Source organism: Galeopterus variegatus, unplaced genomic scaffold (genome assembly GCF_000696425.1).
Source record: "Galeopterus variegatus unplaced genomic scaffold, G_variegatus-3.0.2 Scaffold495, whole genome shotgun sequence".
Lineage (NCBI taxonomy): Eukaryota > Metazoa > Chordata > Mammalia > Dermoptera > Cynocephalidae > Galeopterus > Galeopterus variegatus.
In genome coordinates, this window is record NW_007726606.1 from 352,436 (window position 1) to 371,288 (window position 18,853).

An 18,853-nucleotide genomic window follows, 5' to 3' on the forward strand; every position below is an offset into this window, starting at 1 on the left:
TCATTGTAGAATCTGCCTAACACGGTGCAGAGATCATCCATATTGTTTCATGCATTAATAGTTTGATCCTTTTTAATGTTGAGTAATATTCCATTGTTCATCTATTGCTAATGGATTTCAGAGAGGGACAATCACAATATAATTAGAAGGAAAATTTCTTGAAGGAAATAATGTTTGAGTGAGACCTTGACGACCTGTTAGGAATTTGACAGAGGGGAATATTGTGACTGAAGACCAAGAGCTAAGAAAGTGAAGGGCGTGTCGTGCACAGCAGATAACTTAGCTTGGCTAGTGTACAAGAAGTTCACTGTTGGGGCTATTGTCTGGAGAGACTTGAATGTCTACAAGAGGTGTTTGTGTTTCATTTAGTAGATAGAATTCAGTCAGTTTGGTGATGGGAAGTGAGTTAGGGGCAGAAAGAGAGATTGTGAATGGAGACAAATGCTTCAAAACTATAGACTAGACATGGGAAGAGAGAGGCTAGTGCACCTTGGAAGAACTCCAGTGCCAAGTGGGGATCTTTCTTTCTCTTTCCATCCCTCTCTCTCCTGTCTGTCTTTCTTTCTCCTTCTTCATTTTCTGTCCACTTTCTGTCCTTCTTTCCTGATTTTCTTCTATTTGATGGTCAGAAAGATTTGATTAGGCTAATGGGCAGCAAGGATAAGCCAGTGGGAAGGATTGAAAACGCCAGAAATCTAGAGGATAATCGATAGATGGGGCTCTTGAAGAGTTAAAAGAGTAAAGAAGCTGGAAAAAAACTTAGAGATCAGCTGTCTAAAAGGATGTAAGTGACGGCCTTTGGGCTAGGACCCACTTCTATTTGTTATCACCAACTAGTGCTCTCTCCAGTATGAACTACCACTTCAGGCTACACTAGCCAGAAAGCCTGGCTATATCATCTTGAAGCTTGGCCCTCTGTCACTCCCACTGATGACAAGGAGTGCTGCCCACCAGTGAATAATTAGAACCCCACCCTCCTTAACTATGGAGGGGTTGTTCTCTGGCCCATAAGGAATGCATTGGCTCTCATGGAAGGGATTGCTGCTTTCTAAACACCATCCCCACAGTCAGCAGGCTCAGAGAACGCCCTGGGTCCACTCAACAGAGAGGTCAGGGCTTTATTGATGAGCAGATGAGAGTCACAGAGAGCCTGTAGGCTTCTCTCTATTGGAATCTCCACTTCTGTACAGAGGACAACCTTTGTCTGCCCTCAGTCACCCCTCACTGATCAGAATACACCCAAGAAGAGAAATATCAGTCCCTTTAAGTGCTGACTAATAACATCAGCTTTGGACTTGGAAAGATACTATTTTCGCTTCCATTCTGTCTTTAGAGTTTGAACTTTCCTTTTGATATTCTGTAAATATTCATCATCTCAGAGCCTTTTGAATTGTGATGGCTTTTAGTCAAAACTGAGCAAAATGTGCCATTTGAATAATAAAAACCTCATTAAAGTGAGGCAAAAGGAATTCTTTTCCTTTTGTACAAGCCAATTAAGTGTCTTTACAATTAAAAAAAAAAAAAGTCAAGCACTTTATAGTTTCATATTCCATAAGCCTGTTTTTAATTAATAGAGGTGACAGGTTTTAGGTACGGGGTTCATATTTTGCCTCTGGTGTTGTGCAATTAACATTAATGAAGGGTATTAAAATTTGGTGAGAGAGGAAAGAGGTTCACAGGTCCTCTGCGGGTTCATGCCTCCAGGTTGAGGTCTTTTGTGGCAAGTTGCTTTGTTTGATGAGGTTTACATTTCCCTGAGAAAATGCAGGCAAGAATAAAGGTAACTAGAAGAGGCATTGTTGTTATTGAGATGTATGGTGTCAAAATTCCAAATGCCCTGGATTGTCATAAAGACAGGTAAACACTGCAGAAAGCAGCTTTGAAGAATTTAATTTTCTCTTGTGGATAAAAGGGAAAGGTATAGAGACGGGAAGTAACAAGCTGGCAGGTTACTGGGGCTTTGCTTGTCACTTTGTTTCGGAGGAGTTTGTCCTGCTGTTCTCAGTTTACAGGGGAAGAAACAGGTTTACGGAGGTTAACTAATAGCCATGAGTCAAGGAAGTAAAACAACATGGCTGAGCCTGAATTTCTCTCAGAACTTGGTTCAATCCATGGCAGGGAGCTTATCTAAGAGACAAAGTATTGTGCAGTAGCACTGAAGTCAGATGACCCTTTTATTTTGTTTTGTTTTGTTTGTTTTGTTCTAACTCATTTATCGCTTCTTTATTTTTGTTAGCTGATACTGATACTTAATTTCTGATACTTAATTTCTGACCTCAAGGTATGTGCTTCAAATCCCTTGTTTTTCTGTCTGTAAAATGGTGATCATAATACATGTCACCAAGGGTTCATAAGAAGAAAAAGCTCCTAACAAGTGCCTAATCCATAGTTAGTCCTCCAAAAAAGAAAAGTATCAATAACTCTGGAAAGATGAACCAAATATTTCAGACACAACCTGAAAAATCATAATACATGTCACCAAGGGTTCATAAGAAGAAAAAGCTCCTAACAAGTGCCTAATCCATAGTTAGTCCTCAAAAAAAGAAAAGTATCAATAACTCTGGAAAGATGAACCAAATATTTCAGACACAACCTGAAAGGAGCTCAAATGTAAGTCATATATTCACTGTGCCCACTTTTCCCTGTCCCCCTCTCACCAAGGTTTTTTCCAATGGTCATGTGATACTACAAAATATGGATTATCCCTGCTATAAATAAATAGATTCTACTTTGATTTGAAACAGCATCTAATGAGTGCAGTAGATAGGCCAGATGCCTCAAAGCATTTTTGCCTATCTCTTCAGAAAGCACATGACCACTGGGGGGCTGCGCACTGACGATTTTCGTAGGCACCATATGTGGAAAACAGGTATTCCCAGCCAAACACAGCTGACCACTTAGATCAGGCAACAGAATGAGTAAGATAATTTCTCAGTGAGACCAAGATTACCCAGTGATAATGAGATTTACATGAATGCTTAAAAACAACAACTGTGATTTAATACTTTTTTCTGGTTATAAAGTTAATTCATGCTTTCTACCAAGAATTTCAAGAATTAATATTAGTTCCTTATAACTGTTCTAAAAAATAGAAGAGGAGGAAATACTTTCCAACTTACTCTATGAAGCCAGTATTACTATGTTACCAGAACCAAAGACATCACAAGAAAAGAACACTATAGATTGCTATCACTTATGAATATAGATGTAAAAATCCTCAACAAAATATTAGCAAACCAAATCAAGCAATGTATAAAAAGGATTATACACCGTGACTAAGTGGGATTTATCCAAGGAATTCAAGGTTGGTTTAACATTCAAAAGTCAATCAGTGTAATACACCATATAAAAGGATCATCTTAACAGACAAAAAAAAAAAAAAGAACATTTGAAAAAGGTCCAACTCCCTTTTATGATGAAAGCTTTTAATAAACTTGGAATAGAAGGGCATTTCTTCAACCTGATAAAGGGCATCTATAAAAAAGCCACAGCTAACATAATCCTTAATGCAGAAAGATTGAGTGCTTTTCCCCTAAGATCAGGAAATAAGACAAGGATATTTACTCTCACCACTTTCATCCAATATTCTACTGAAAATTCTAGCTAGTACTATTGGACAAAAGAAAAAAAAAGCAAAAAAATAAAAACAAAAATGAATTCAGATTGGAAAAAAAGAAGCAAAACTTGCTCATGTAGAAAATTCCAAGAAATTTGCTAAAAAATGAGTAAGACTAATAAACAAGATCAGCTAGGTTGCATGATTAAAGGTCAATATCTAAAAGTTAATTGTATTTTTATACATTAGTAATGAAGACATCCCATGTTCATGGATCAGGAGACTTAATATTAAGATGGCCATATTCTCCATTGATCTATACATTTAAAGTGAAAATACCAATTGACATTTTTGAAGAAATTGAAAAGCTGATCCTAAACTTCATATGTGTATTCAAAGGAGCATGAATAACTGAAACAAGCTTGAAAATAAAGAACAAAGTTGGAGGGTTCCCGTTTTTCAACTTCAAAACTAATATAAATCTTCGTTAATAAAAACGTCGTACTGGCATAAGTGTAAAGCTACAGATAATAGAAGAGAATTGAGATCCCAGAAATAAATCCTTGTATGTGGTCAATTGATTTACAACAAGGGTGCCAAGACAATTCAATGAGTAAAGAATAGTGTTTTTAACAAATGATTGTATTGTTGGCTTAGGCACTGCTTTCTCAGATACAACCCCAAAACCACAAGTGACAAAACCACAAAGAAACAAATTGGATTTTGTCCAAATTAAAGGCTTTTATACTAAAAATTAAACTGTCAAGAAAGTGTGAAGACAACCTACAGAATGGGAGAAATATTTACAAATTTGATACCTGATAAGGAATTTGTATCCAATAGAAAGAACTTTTACATTCAGTAATAAAAAGATAAATAACTCAATTAAAAAAATGAGTGTAGGATCTGAATAGACATTTCTCCAAAGAAAGTATGTGAATTTCCAATGGTCACTGAAAAAGCTCAACATTGTTAGTCATTAGGGAAATGCAAATAAAGACCACAATGAGATACCACTTCATGCTTGCTAGGATGGCTAAGATAAAAAAGACAGATAAAAATAAATATTCAAGAGTCTGTAGTGAAGTTTGACTCCTAATACATTCCTGGTGGAAATATAAAGTGGAACAACCACTTTGGAGAACAGTCTGGCAATTTCTTAGAAAGTCAAACATAAAGTTACCATATGACCTAGCAATTCCACTTATAGGTATATTCTCAAGAGAAATAAAAACATACTTCTCCACAGTATCCTTTAAATGAATGTGCGTAGCAGCATTACTTATAATAGCCAAAAAGTGGAAACAACCCAAATGTTCATCAGCTGGTGAATGGATAAACAAGATATGGTATACTCATACAGTGGAAAATTTTTTGGCAATAAAAAGGAATGAAATTCTGATACGTGGTACGAAATGGATGAACCTTGCAAACATCATGCCAAGTGAAGGAAGCCAGTGACAGAGACTACATGTTGTGTAATTCCATTTATATGTAATATCTACCATGGGCAAATCTATAGGACAGGAAGTAGATCAGTGGTATCATGGGGGTGGGAGTGAAGGTGCATATGGGGTGGTTACTGACTGCTAATGGGTTTCTTTTCAGAGTTATGAAAATGTTGTAAAATTAGAATGTGGTGATGATTGCACAACTCTGTGAATACAGTAAAACCATTGAATTGTACACTTTAAATAGGTAAATCATATGGTATGTGAATTATAGTTCAGTAAAATTCTTTAAGAAATTAATTCATGCTTTTGGAAAATACCAAAAACCACAGGGGAAAAAAAAAAAAAGAAAAAAAAGAAAGAAATAAAGAAAAAAGGAAATAACTAATCCTGACTGCATTTATAGAAATTTTTTGGGGGGCAAGAGCTTATGAAGCGCACACAGAAAATTTAGTGTTCTGCTTTTTAAATTAAATTGAGAAAGTTTGAGAACCTCTGACTTAATCATTGCTTATTTATACATTCTCCTGTTGCTGGGTTTTAGGTTGCTTCTAGTTCCTATACGATTTTATAATTTTAGTTCTTTTATATATTTATATATTATTACACATAAGCTTTTATATGAATTTTGAATATTTCCTTAGGAAAGAATCTTGGAAGCTGTATTCGTTTCTTAAGGCTGCCATAACACATGACCACAAATTGGGTGGCTTAACACAACAGAAATTTAGTCTCTCAGTATTGGAGACCAAAAGTCTGAAATCAAGCTGTCTGCAGGGTTGGTTCCTTCTGGAGGCTCTGAGGGAGAACCCATTTCATGCCCTCTTCCTGTCTTCCACTGGCTGCCAGCAATCCTTGGTATTTTTTGGCTTGTGACTGTATCACTCCAATCTCTGCCTCTGCTTTTCCATCTCCTTCTCTGTGTGTCTCCTCTTCTCTTCTCTTGTAAGGACTCTTGTCATTGGATTTAGGGCCCACCTTAATCCAGGACGATCTCTTCTCAAGATCCTGAACTTAGTTCCATTTTTAAAGACCCTTTTTCCGAATGAATTCACCTTCACAGGTTTTGGACCTACCATTCAATCCACTACAAAAGCAGTGGCCTGTGAAAAGGATGGGAGGGAGGTCTGCCTCGTGGGCAGGCAGAAAGCGGGAGCTTTTCGTGGAGAATTAAAAAAACAACAATAAAACTGACTAAAAGTTAATCTGTTTTTTATCATCATTCATTAGCAATTCTAAACATTATCCATGCTAAAATGCTGTCCTCAGTGGTGTTAACTGTTCCTTGGACCTGCGCCCTAAGTCTGTACTCACTGCTGGGAAGCAGGATTACTTGGTCAGATAACATGAATCCTTCTAATTCTCCTGAGTTACATTTTTTACTTAATATCCAGGATATAGGAATATATATTCCCACCAGCTTCATACAAGATAATAAAAATATAATAATAGTGTTAATAATAAATTTGCTAACTTGATGAGTAGAACATACTTTATTTTAATTTCTGCGACTAGTGTAGTTGAACTTGTTAAATATTGCACTGGTTATTTATAATCTAGTTTTATAAAATTTTAAAATGTCTTTGTCAATATTTCTGTTAGACTCGTAGAGTGTGTTTCTCTTTATACAGTGAAAATAGAGGGCCCTTATTGCATGTTTTGTCATTTTGTTTCTTTTTACATTTTTTTAGATAACAAATTATTTTAATCTTTATATAGACTTTTCTTTATGTTTTTCTTTATTGCACACCACCAATGTTTGTGTTTTAAAACTTGTGAACCTCAGGCTACAACCTTCCATGAGGATGGGAAAAAAATCAGATTGTACAAATCTGTGACACTGAATTTTTTTAAAAAATGATAGTATAGGAAAGATTTTATATTCTGTATCACATAAGAAATATTACCTACCAACGACTGACGTGGAATCTGAACTACATGAGAGAACAGCACCATCAGTTTCTAGCCCTCATTTTACAGGTGGGAATCAAGCTCAAAGACTTGGGGGATTTGTTTGAAACTGGGACAAAAATGGTGATCTTTGAATCTTAATCCAGAGCTCCTGTCTCTTTCTCTCTTTGATATGTTAGCTAAATTTTTGAAATGCTTTTTAAACTTTTCTTCAAAGTCTTAGATTGCATTTTTTCCCTATTGCAAAGACACCACAGTTAATTATTGAAAGAAATGAAGAAAATACAGTTAAACTCAGAAGACAATTTAAGACACTTTGGGTTCCACCCACCTTTAGGGACACCTACTCTTAACATCAGTCATTACCTCTCTCTCTCTCTCTCTCTCTCTGCGAAACCATGCAATATTTTATGTTTTGTTTTACAACATGAATGTTACAGGGTAAATGATTTGTTTGTTGCCATTTTAATGGCTGCATAGTATTCTATCATATGAATGTATTCAACTTTATTTAATGATTTCCCAATTGTATGTTTAGTTTACTTCTAATTTGTTGCTTTTATGTTGCAATCGCAAGCACTGTGGATAGCCTTGACTATATTTCACTGTACAATTCTTATTAGTACATTAGGATGATTTCCCACAAGTATAATTTCTTTATGAGTATTTAGGATTTTCATTCACATGAAAGGCTTACTTTTATTGTTGATAATTGTTTTATGAAACAAATTAAATATATACAAGAGAAGAGAAAATATTATAACATACCTCCACTTACTTGTTGCTAGGCTCGTTCTAAAGTATAGATTTAATCTGACCTCTAAGAGGAATATATTCAAACAATAAGAGCTGTCTCTTTAGACAGCATTTCTCCCTTGATATGTTTACTTAGCACCCACTAACTGCAGGATCCTGTGTCAGCCTTTTTTACAGCATATTTTCTCCTTTATTCCTCATACCTACTTTTAGGGTTATTTTGATTTACAAAGAAGGTGAGAGTTGAATGAATTAGGAAGCACAGAGTTTATTAGGTGGTAGAACCTTTGTTCCGACTATGGTGACCAACTCGTTCTGGTTTGCCCGGTACAGTTGTGGTTTTAGCAAGTCCTGCACCCCAGGAAACCTCTTGTGGAGCTCTTTTACCTGCCCGTAATCCTGCTGACTGGGCTCACAGACCCCTCAAGCCTGTTCACAGACTGGGTCACCAGACCCCTCACATGCAGGTCTATGAGCTAGGTAACCAGCAACAAGGTCCTTGGAGCCGAAGGTTTTGAGAGCATGGCCTCACGTGGTGGATGCCCAGGGCAGTCAACTCCAGCCAAGCCTCCGCACCTTGCATATGCACTAACTCCACCCACACACAACTTATTTACAAAGAATGTGCCACACCACCCCCAACTGGACCTAAGGCAGGGGGCCTGATTAAATTATTCTATTTTCTCAACACCTCTCATTCCCAGTAACCCAGCACAGTTGCCCACTCAGAGCAATGCGACAGTCTAGGGTATCCCATTTCTAACTGTTTGGGATTAGAAGACAGTGAAGAATTGATTATTCTGGAGGAGTATGGATTATCTTGGGTTTTATGGTGTTTATGTCCATATGAGGTTGTGTGTTTTATTTTTCAGGCCTCTTCATGTGCTTGTGTGCAACGCAGCAGCTTTTGCTCTACCCTGGAGCCTCACAAAAGATGGCCTGGAGACCACCTTCCAGGTGAATCACCTGGGGCACTTCTACCTGGCCCAGCTCCTTCAGGATGTTTTGTGCCGCTCGGCCCCTGCCCGTGTCGTTGTGGTCTCCTCGGAGTCCCATAGGTAGGTGGGTTATGATTGGATGTTTTTTCACTTGTCCCCTTCCTTGCACCAGCTAATATTCCCCAAAGGCTCTCCTGAAAATAATTGTGATTAGTCCTACTCTGAGAAGCATGGGTGTACTCAGCCTGGCTTACTTAATTTTTCTAGGTCTTTTTTGTTTGTGTGGTTGCGAGTGATTGTTTGGGGGGACTGTCTATAGCAATGTAGATTGTTTTTACAACTATACTTCAAGCTCCTCATTGATTTTGCTTAGAGATGGAATAATAATTGATTAAATCTGAATGGCATGACCTTTATTGATTTGTAATTCAACAACTTCAACATCTTACCAAGAAGAATGTGCAGTTATTCTAGCAGGAGAAACAATGCAATTAAAGACTGCGAGATGAAATCCAATTGTTTTATAATGAGAAATTAGGGAATTCAATGCAGACATTAGCTGTGTAATTGTAGAAAGGGAAGTACTGTAGTTACAACATATTAGAAATCTGGCCATGCCTCTTTTGGTTAAAATTTCAATTAAAACATCAGATGGCACTTCTTTTCTATTACCATTAGGAGAATATTCAATTGACTAAAAAGACATTTGAAAATTTCATCGTATTTTCAGCATATTTGTTTCTGGAGTTGGATAAACAACTATTTGTCTAAAGAGAAGTACTCAGAAAAGACAAAGGACTTTCTGGGTGAGGCTAGATTTAATACTTGTTAGGGAGATTTCTCTTTTGCATTTTCTTGGGGTATGTGTGGGGGTGGGGGAGCTTTCCTTCTTAGCAGAGTAGCTGGAAAAAAAAATGCGCAAGGGCCTATTTTTTCCTCCTTCTTCTCCATCTTAAGTCCTGAAATGTTTTAGTGACCCAGAATGAAGCTTATTTTTTTAATCATACTTCCATAAAATGTAACCCCTGGGACTTGGAAGAGAGAGACCAGCCAAGGGTTAGCTTGAACCCTTTATCACTCCCAAACACAGGGGCTTATGGTATAAGTGACACACTGCAGATAGATTTACTTTTACCATTTTAAATTTATGGTAGCTGAAATGAAAGGAAAATGCCAGTAATAATCCTCCCCCGTGTTAAAAGACATGAAACATCTAGTAATTAGGTGGTAACAAAATCTGGACAGCCTTATCTTTGCAAATCACACCAGGTTTGTGAAAGAAAGTGGAGGGGCCCTGTGAAGGAGCAGGGCGGTTACCGCGGGGGTGGGAGGGAAAGCGAGCTCCAGAAATAAATCTGCCAGCCCCGATGGTTTGCCAGATGTGGAGGGCACCACGGGATATGTTTAAATGAGCTGGTATTTAATGGGAGATTATGTGGAATTGTCAGCTGCTGGCTTCCCTTTGTAAATCTGCATCTCGAATGGCATTTCATGTGATGTCCTTGTTCTCTCCTTAACTACATTGTAATTTGTGCCTACCTTGGAGATCCGAATCTTAATTTCATTTTAAAAAAAAGTGAATTTGGAAGGATCTAATTCTCCTGAATTAGATCCATTTTAGTTTATAAACAAGGCCTTCCTGAAATGTGTTATCAGGCCCACTCCTGTCTGATGACGGGCACTAGTTTTCCACTTGCCAGTTATCCTTTTCACATTATTAAAGGTTATTTTTACAAAATGTTAATTCCCCCACGCTGGCTTGTTTATGACACATGTACTGCATCCCTCGGCTCCCGAGCACAGATACTGGGTGCGCAGGCAGCACGTGAAGGCACTTGCTCACTACTCAAGGACCCAGAGCCCTAAACCGTGTTGTAAAATGCAAGTGTTGATGTCTAATTACCTCCATAAACCTTGGTGGAATCTCTTCGTTGGACTCAAGACCCCCTGTTCTGGGGAAAAATAAAGTCCTGTGTTTGCAGAAAATGTGATACCAGACTGCCCCAAGGCAAAATATTTATTAGCCTCCCTGTGTCTTCATTGTGTTTTAGTTACTTATCTGGAGTCTGAGCAGGTGAACTGAGTTTCTGCATACCTAAAATACATCATATTGAAATGAGAACTTGACTTCCTCGCTGTGAAAAATTTTTGATAACAATTAAAATAGAAAGAAAAGAGCAGAGTGCTTGCTGGCTGAACAACTGTAAATGGCTGCAGCTGTAGTGTGGTGCCAAACTGCTACACACACACGCACACGCAATCACACGCACGCACACACACGCAATTTCTGATGCAAATTCAGTTCTATTCTTTGAACATACTAGCTTTTGTCTACATAGAATCCAGCCCCATTATTTTAGTTTGGGAATTTAAAAAATCCTCAGTTTAAGAAGAAAAAAAAGAAAAAAGAGCAATATATATAGAAATACAGGATAGAGGTTCCCCTCAAAAAGCAAATGTTAATGTCCAGAGAGTAAATGTTAGTGTTTAGTGTACTGGTAAGGGATAATTCTATTAAGACATTATTGTTTGGCTTTGTTGGTTTTTCAAATTGCAAATAGAGCAGGCAGCCTTTGAAGAGTTATTTTACTGCCTCTTGATCAGAAAGGTGAACATGGTCATTTTTCAGGACACCTGCTTTGGCGCAGAGGCATCAGAAAGATAGCCTATAGGTCTCACTTCCTGGAGGACTGTCGGTGCAGTCAGTCAGTCCTCAGACATGGGTTTTGTGCACAGAAGATGGCAGGAAAGAAAATCAGGAATCGGCTTCATGTGGGAGGGGCTGTTTGCAGAGAGAGAGCCTGATATTCAGCTGCTGGTGCTTCTAAGTCTTGAAACTGTCAACCTGGTTCTGTTTAATTTCTCATCATGGCCTTTTTTTTGTTGTTGTTGTTCTTGTTTCTAGATTAGGTACTAGGAAGGAAAGACTTTTCTCTTCTCAGAAGTGTAATTGACCCAGTGCTCTCCAGTCATGAGATGCTTCTGTGTTGCCCTTAAAAGCCAAAGCAGGGAACTTATTCTAAATATTACAAAGTGCCACATGCAAATATTAATGAAGATCATAGAAGATTTGAACCTAGTTGTCAGTTTTTCCCTTCAAGCGAGAGTCGACACAAGGCTTTTTGTCATAAGGGAAACCTGGCCCTTAGTTTGAAATCTCAAACCTATGATCAAACTTCAATTCTCTAATTCTGTATTTAGTCCCTGCTATGTGTCAGGCACTGTGCTAGGCATGCAGGAGTCTCACTGTCTGCTTTCCAAAAATTCAGTCTCGCGTTGGAACCAGGTGAACACATGACTTACAATCTGCTGTGATAATGACAGAGGTACAAGGTACAGAACACAGAGATGGTGTAGTTAGCATCACTACTGATCTTGGAGGGGCAGCAGTTGTATTGAACATTAGGTATGACATTATTATGGACTGGGTCCTGGGGAGTGGATACTTAATTCCCAGTGTGATAATGACAGAGGTACAAGGTACAGAACACAGAGATGGTGTAGTTAGCATCACTACTGATCTTGGAGGGGCAGCAGTTGCATTGAACATTAGGTATGACATTATTATGGACTGGGTCCTGGGGAGTGGATACTTAATTCCCATGGAAACATGTATTTCAATATGTTTTGCATGGCTTCTTTCAATTTATCCACCGCTACCACCCACGAAATTATTGGGACAACTAGCAATGGGAGAGTTAGTTAGGGAGAGCTTCCTGGAGGAAGTGGTGCTGGGTTGGGTTGAAATGCCAAGAAGTGTTTCCAGCAGCAGTTAATGACAGAAGAATAGAGCGTCAGAGTGAAGAGTGTAATATTTATTCTGCTCCTTTTAGATATGGTAGAAATCCTTGATGCTCTTTTCTGCCCCAAGTAGGTAGAGTTTCCAAGCTATGCCCCATACTTTGGATCACTGGGTTCTCAGCCCAATAGTCTCTTTTTGTTACAACTCTTCTGTAACACCTTATTACTGTGTTGAAATAAAGTTCAGAAATAATATAACCTTTCTCGCACAAATATATTTTAATTCAATGTGATAGCTTAACTGTAAGATAAAGAAAAAATAAATGTGAAACAAAATAGCATGTGTTTCAACATAAAATTGCTTGGGCAGGGCTATAGGAAAAATACTCAGATGTGTGTGTCCATGCATAAATCACCTCATGTGGGACCCTCACAAATGCAGACTGTTAACAGGTATGTGGTATTGCAACTCCACTACCACCAACATTGAGTCAATCTTCACCCTTCACCACAGATTCTGGAAGTGTGTTCTTTCCTCATTTCCATAGTTGTTGCACGACACTCCTGGAAATTCCATGCATGTTAAAGCTGTGTGTATTTGTAAAATGCAGCTAGGCTCTGGGCTCCAATAATTACACTCAGGCTTTTCATCCGTGTGAGTGTCCAGTGGGGCAGTCTTCATTGAGCAAGACTCTTCCTGCATTGCAGGACGTCTACCATCCTTGGCCCCCGCCAGCTATCATTATGACATCCAGAAAAAAGCCCCCATAAATTTTCAAATTTCCCACTAAGTTTCACTGCCTTGGATGATTAAGCTGGGAAATGTGGGCTCTTCCTGTGGTTTGAAGACTTGGAAACAGACAGCCAATAATTAGTTTCAAGGTCTCATTGCCATATCCTTATGACATTTCTGGCCATTGGCTTTGTTGATAACTTTAGAGGAGCAATGTCATTTAACACTAGAAATTGGATGTCACTGGCTGAGTCTTGGAGAAGTGATGTTTAATTTCATGATTAAAACATGAATTTGATCTGTTTCTGTGATGCTTTTCTTGGTCTTAGCCCAACCTGAACTGCTCACATTAAGCAACAACAAGATTATTCCATCATTTCCATTTTACTGTTTGCTTTTTGTTTTCCATAGCAGTTTTCTAGAGTATTCTCAGTATGCTTCCTTACTACCCAGTGCCCGGAGTAAATTTAATGAAGTAAAATATGAGGGGTCCTTAAACAAAGATGACATTATTTAGAAAATTCCTTTTGTTTATTATGATTTTTTTTTAGGGCCATCACTACTTTGTTTTTATTATAATAAAGGAAAGAAAGAAAAAACGAGAAAAGAAAGAAAGAGAAGGAAAGAGAGAAAGAAAACAAAAGAAACAAACAGCTGGTGTTTAACGACTCCGTCAGACCCAATTATAAAACATCAACTAGTTACTTTGATTTGTGTGCATCCGTGCCGTGGGTGTACTTAAAAACATTAGACTCTGCCAGAACTCATTTTGGCTTCGTTTACATTTATCTTTAAAACATATAAGACTATTGATGGCACCTCACCAAGGTTATAACCCCTTTATAATCATTAATTTTTAATCTGGAAAAGAGTCTTGGAGGCAGCAAGACTCGTCTATATTTACTTGGATGCACAAGTGAAAATATACAGGACTCAAGCGTTGGCTAAAATAATCCAGGAAAGCCCCGTCAAAGGTTAGGAATGTGATATCTTTCTGTTTCCAAAAGCAGCAGCCCTTTATTTAAGATGCTTTTCCATTTAATTTAATTATCCTTGAACTTCCCGTTAAAGGTTTTGAAAAATATATGCTAGGCGTGGGGGAGTTCAGCTTGTTAAAACTGCCACATTTATGAGTGTGGGCCTTTACTAAACCCATCTTTGGATCCAGTTGGTTTGTATTGTTAAATTCCCATTGTTGATTTTTAAGGGAAACTTTGTTTTAATGTGTGTAGTATTGAGTTTTCAGTAGTTGCTGCATAGTTCCCTTTGATTTCTAATAAAAATAAAAGGCTCTTTGAGAAGTCAGAGCTTGCTTGCTTCATGTCATATTTCTGTGTTTTAGATTTACAGATATTAATGATTCCTCGGGAAAACTTGACTTCGGCCGCCTTTCTCCATCAAAAAATGAGTACTGGGCCATGCTGGCTTACAATAGGTCCAAACTCTGCAATATCCTCTTCTCCAACGAGCTACACCGTCGCCTCTCCCCACGTGGGGTCACGTCGAATGCAGTGCACCCCGGAAATATGATGTACTCCTCCCTTCATCGCAACTGGTGGGTGTACACGCTGCTGTTTACCTTGGCGAGGCCTTTCACCAAGTCAATGGTAAGTGAATGGCTTCTAGCGCCGTGGGCATCATCCATGTGCCTCTAGGAATGGGTCCTGTAGAAACCCAGACACGTGTTTTCTTCACCTTCTTGGCTCGTGTAATGATGTTTCTGGTCTTGGTAATAACGTCGTCAGGCCTGTTAAAGCCATCGGAAAGGGTGCTTGAATGCATATATGTCAGCTTTAGATTAAATCTGTTTCTCTAAAGGTGACTCATAGGGCTGGATAGAAGAGGTGGATTTTCAGTATCGTGTTGAGTATGGCTGAAAGTCTTGAAATGATGATTTGTTTTCTTTTGATGTGATTTTGTTTGTTTCAGAAACTTTGAAAATCTATGTTGTTGAGCACAGCACTTGAAAACTGGTTTTTGGTAGTAGGTGAAAATCATGGATTTGTGATTATTGAATTATCAGCAGATATGATTCCTTTGTTTCCATTTAGAATCTGTATCTGATATTCCAAATTCTTCTTTTCATGGGTGCAAACCTCTCCCAGAGAATCCTTTGCTGGCTAAAAGTATGCTTTCTTTATTCCTTACGTCCCCAAAATGGGATCCTTTTGGATGAATCACATGATTGAGTTTAGATTTGAAAATGTTCACAAAGGTGAAGATGAAGTTTTTACAATTTTGGGGGTGGTTTATCAACCATGTCTAGAAACTTCTTCAATGAAAGCATTTTAGTAAGGAAGTAATTTGAATGAAGAAAGCACATTTTACACAATATATTTGTTAGATTACTTTTCTAAACCACAGGCTTTTAGAAATGTTTTCTTTTTAATGGACTCCAGTATTCCCGCTACCCAGAATTAACATCTCCTCCACTGAAATGATCCTTTCTCCAAACACATCTTGGCCTTTAGACGTATCACAAGTCCAACATCTCATTCTCCAGTTGATCTCACAGCCTCCAAATACACCCTGCCTTCTTCTCCTGCCTTCATTTACTCCCACCCACCGTCCTTAACCCTCATGTTTGTGGAGGACTGTTAAAACCACAGCAACAATCTTTTAGAGTAAGTGCATCTTTTATTCTAATCACCCAAGTGGTTCTTATTCAAAGTAAACAGACATAGTCCAAGAGTTGAATACTGATCAGAGGATTATGGAGAGTGAGGTTGGTATTTAGAAAGTTCAGCAAACCCTGAAACAGCACGGATCCACTCATACATGGATTTTTTCCAATACATGTATTGGAAAATTTTTGGTTAGGTATGTCATGAATGCATGACATTACCTAGCCAAACAGTTAAGCAGCCTACCTAACAGCAAGCTGTTAGTTGGGGCATGGGGCACACAATGTAGCAGGGCCCCAACTCAGGAGAAAGCGTGCGACTTACTTAAGTAGTGTTATACTCAGATTTCTGACTGAATGCATGACATTACCTAGCCAAACAGTTAAGCAGCCTACCTAACAGCAAGCTGTTAGTTGGGGCATGGGGCACACAATGCAGCCGGGCCCCAACTCAGGAGAAAGCGTGCGACTTACTTAAGTAGTGTTATACTCAGATTTCTGACTGCATGGAGGTTGGGAGGATTTGGCATCCCTAAACCCCTGTGTTGTTCAATGGTCACCTGTAAATGAGGGACACCCATTTCATTTGGATCCCAGAGTTCCAAAATTTCCCCATTGCTTTGCTCTTGATGATTGCATAAGCGTCGGCTCTCCACACGTGTCTCTTTGACCATGGTTATGCTTCCTGCTCTGTTACGTCCTTCAACTGATGTGGTAAGGAGGAATATGGGTCCAGTGCCATTTACACAACCGTGGATGAGTTGCTCAACTTTAGGAAGGCAGAGAGGAGAGAGGATCGTTTTTATTTTCTGCTAGCCCAGTGCCTTCAGGACCAAGGCCAGTCATCAAACATGATTTGTGATCTTTGTGCCTCCAGTCTTCTCACATGTGTTTGTTCATTGGTGGGAGCTAAGAAGTTCCTTTCTGTGACACTGGAGAGTTTTGTTTTTTGTTCTTCGAGAATGTCCCTAATGATGCGAATGAATGTGATGGGAAAGACTTGGAGATGGGCCTGTGACTGTATGGAATTTGATGGAGGATAATGTAACAATCTCACCAATTGTTGTGGACTCCAATGGATGAGGACTTGTTGACAGTAAATGCTAGAAACTGTTATTCTGCAGCCTGATCCCAGGGCTTATGGACTCTGGACAAGTGCAGGTTGGGGGAGAAGGAAGACAGGTTCTGGTAAAATAAAGGTGGGGTAAATATTCTTGTTTCTTGGGGAGGGACCTGTTATTTGTCTAATATCTAATATAAACTGTGCTTCGCAAAGCTGAGCTTGATTGTTGGCTCATTGGCTCTAACAGAAGGAGTTCTAAAAAATCTCAATGAATTATGTTGGGGGAGGCAACTGTGTCATGATGTCAGAGTGTTGCTGTTTGAGGGGTGAGTGTGTCAGGACTCAAGCCAAGTGGAAAGCCAGAATGTGGGGTTAGAAATGGAGTCAGAAATATTGCTTTAGGGACAGGAAAGCACAGCAAGTTAGGGGAAGGTCGCTGCTCAGTGGGCAGCACACCTGGAGCTTGTCCCAGGAATCCCAGATGCACGGCCACCACAGCTGCCTTCTCTTCCTGCCCCAGCCTTGTGTGGAGGCCTCCGCCCCCTCCCCCTGCCCTGATGGCTCCTGTGCCCCTCAGGAGAGCTCAGACAGACACTACTTGTGAGCAGGCCTCAGGGACTATAGCCAGGCAGGGCTTGGGACTGAGAAAATCACCCTCTGGGAGCAGCCTGGGGTGACGGCTAGAACAGAGACTGGTCTTCAAGACCCTGGGTGAGAAGGCTGTGGAAAAATGAGCAGATGACCCTTCAGAGGTTTGGAGGGAAGTGGTGATGTCACCAAACCTCCAGGTTTTGTTTGAGCTGTATAGGGAGTGGGGAATGCTCCTGCAAAGGGCAGGGGAGGTAGCACTTTGCCTGCAATTGACAAGGGATTTGGTGTGGCTTCCTGGAGGTGGCAAGAAGAGGAAGCAGCAGCTCGGGACAGTGGACCAAGCAGCTCTCCTGCTAATGATCCTGCAGTCAAGCTCCAGCTGTTACCCTTGATAATTGGGACACTTGGGCAAGTCACCTCAGCTTCCTGAGCCTGTCTCCTCGTGACCAATATGGCGATACAGGTTGATATGAGGATTGGCAGTAATGGGTATAACACCTATAATAATGGATATAGAATTTCTGTGGTGATTATGATATGACTATTGAGTATGGTAGCCAGTGGCCACCACATGTGGCTATTGAGTTGTTGAAATGTGGCTGATACAACTGAGGAACTGAATTTGATTCAGTTTAATTTGATTTCACTTTAATTAATTTAAATTTAAATTGCCACAGGTGCCTAGTGACTGCCATATTGGACAGCCCAATTAAACAGTGTGCCTAGCACAGTGCCTGTTGCGTAGTAGGTGTGCAGTAGTTCTTGCTATGATGGCTGTTGTTCTTGTTGTGAGTAATACCTTGGTCCTGAAGACTATTCTCTAAAATGTAATTACTGCTGAGGGATACAACAAGGCTTATTGAGCTAAAGGAATCTGTAATTGGGAGTCAGGTGGTGGTGGGTGGGGGAGGTGGCCCCACAGTCCCTGGCCCTAAAGTCCCAGAGAGAAGGTTATTGGCAAGGTAGGAAGGGTGTCCAGGTGGAGAGAGCCTGGTTTGATGGTCTTTAACCTGCACTTCTGTTCCCTGAGAGAGCCATAGCGGGGTGGACTTTCCATACTCCTGTCCCTCACCAATTGGAAAACAGCACCTTTTTATATGCCACAAATGGACTTTTTTAGATAAGTATAAAAATTAGGAAGACTATGGAATATGTAGCTAGGTTTAGGGTTTTATTGAAATTTTCTCCAATAATATCTTTATGTATTTAGCTGTTTTGTGGTATTTTTNAACCCTCATGTTTGTGGAGGACTGTTAAAACCACAGCAACAATCTTTTAGAGTAAGTGCATCTTTTATTCTAATCACCCAAGTGGTTCTTATTCAAAGTAAACAGACATAGTCCAAGAGTTGAATACTGATCAGAGGATTATGGAGAGTGAGGTTGGTATTTAGAAAGTTCAGCAAACCCTGAAACAGAACGGATCCACTCATACATGGATTTTTTCCAATACATGTATTGGAAAATTTTTGGTTAGGTATGTCATGAATG

The 18,853-nt window shown here is 39.3% G+C and overlaps 1 protein-coding gene across 1 annotated transcript in view; it reads left to right on the forward strand.

The window, feature by feature from the left end:
- WWOX (WW domain containing oxidoreductase) overlaps positions 1-14,741 on the forward strand; it is a 327,478-nt gene extending 312,737 nt beyond the window's left edge. The window contains exons 7-8 of the mRNA XM_008569425.1: positions 8,547-8,732; positions 14,429-14,741. Of these exons, the coding sequence (XP_008567647.1) occupies positions 8,547-8,732; positions 14,429-14,741 (499 nt within the window). The remainder of the gene's footprint in view (positions 1-8,546; positions 8,733-14,428) is intronic.
- The last annotated feature ends 4,112 nt before the right edge of the window (positions 14,742-18,853 follow it).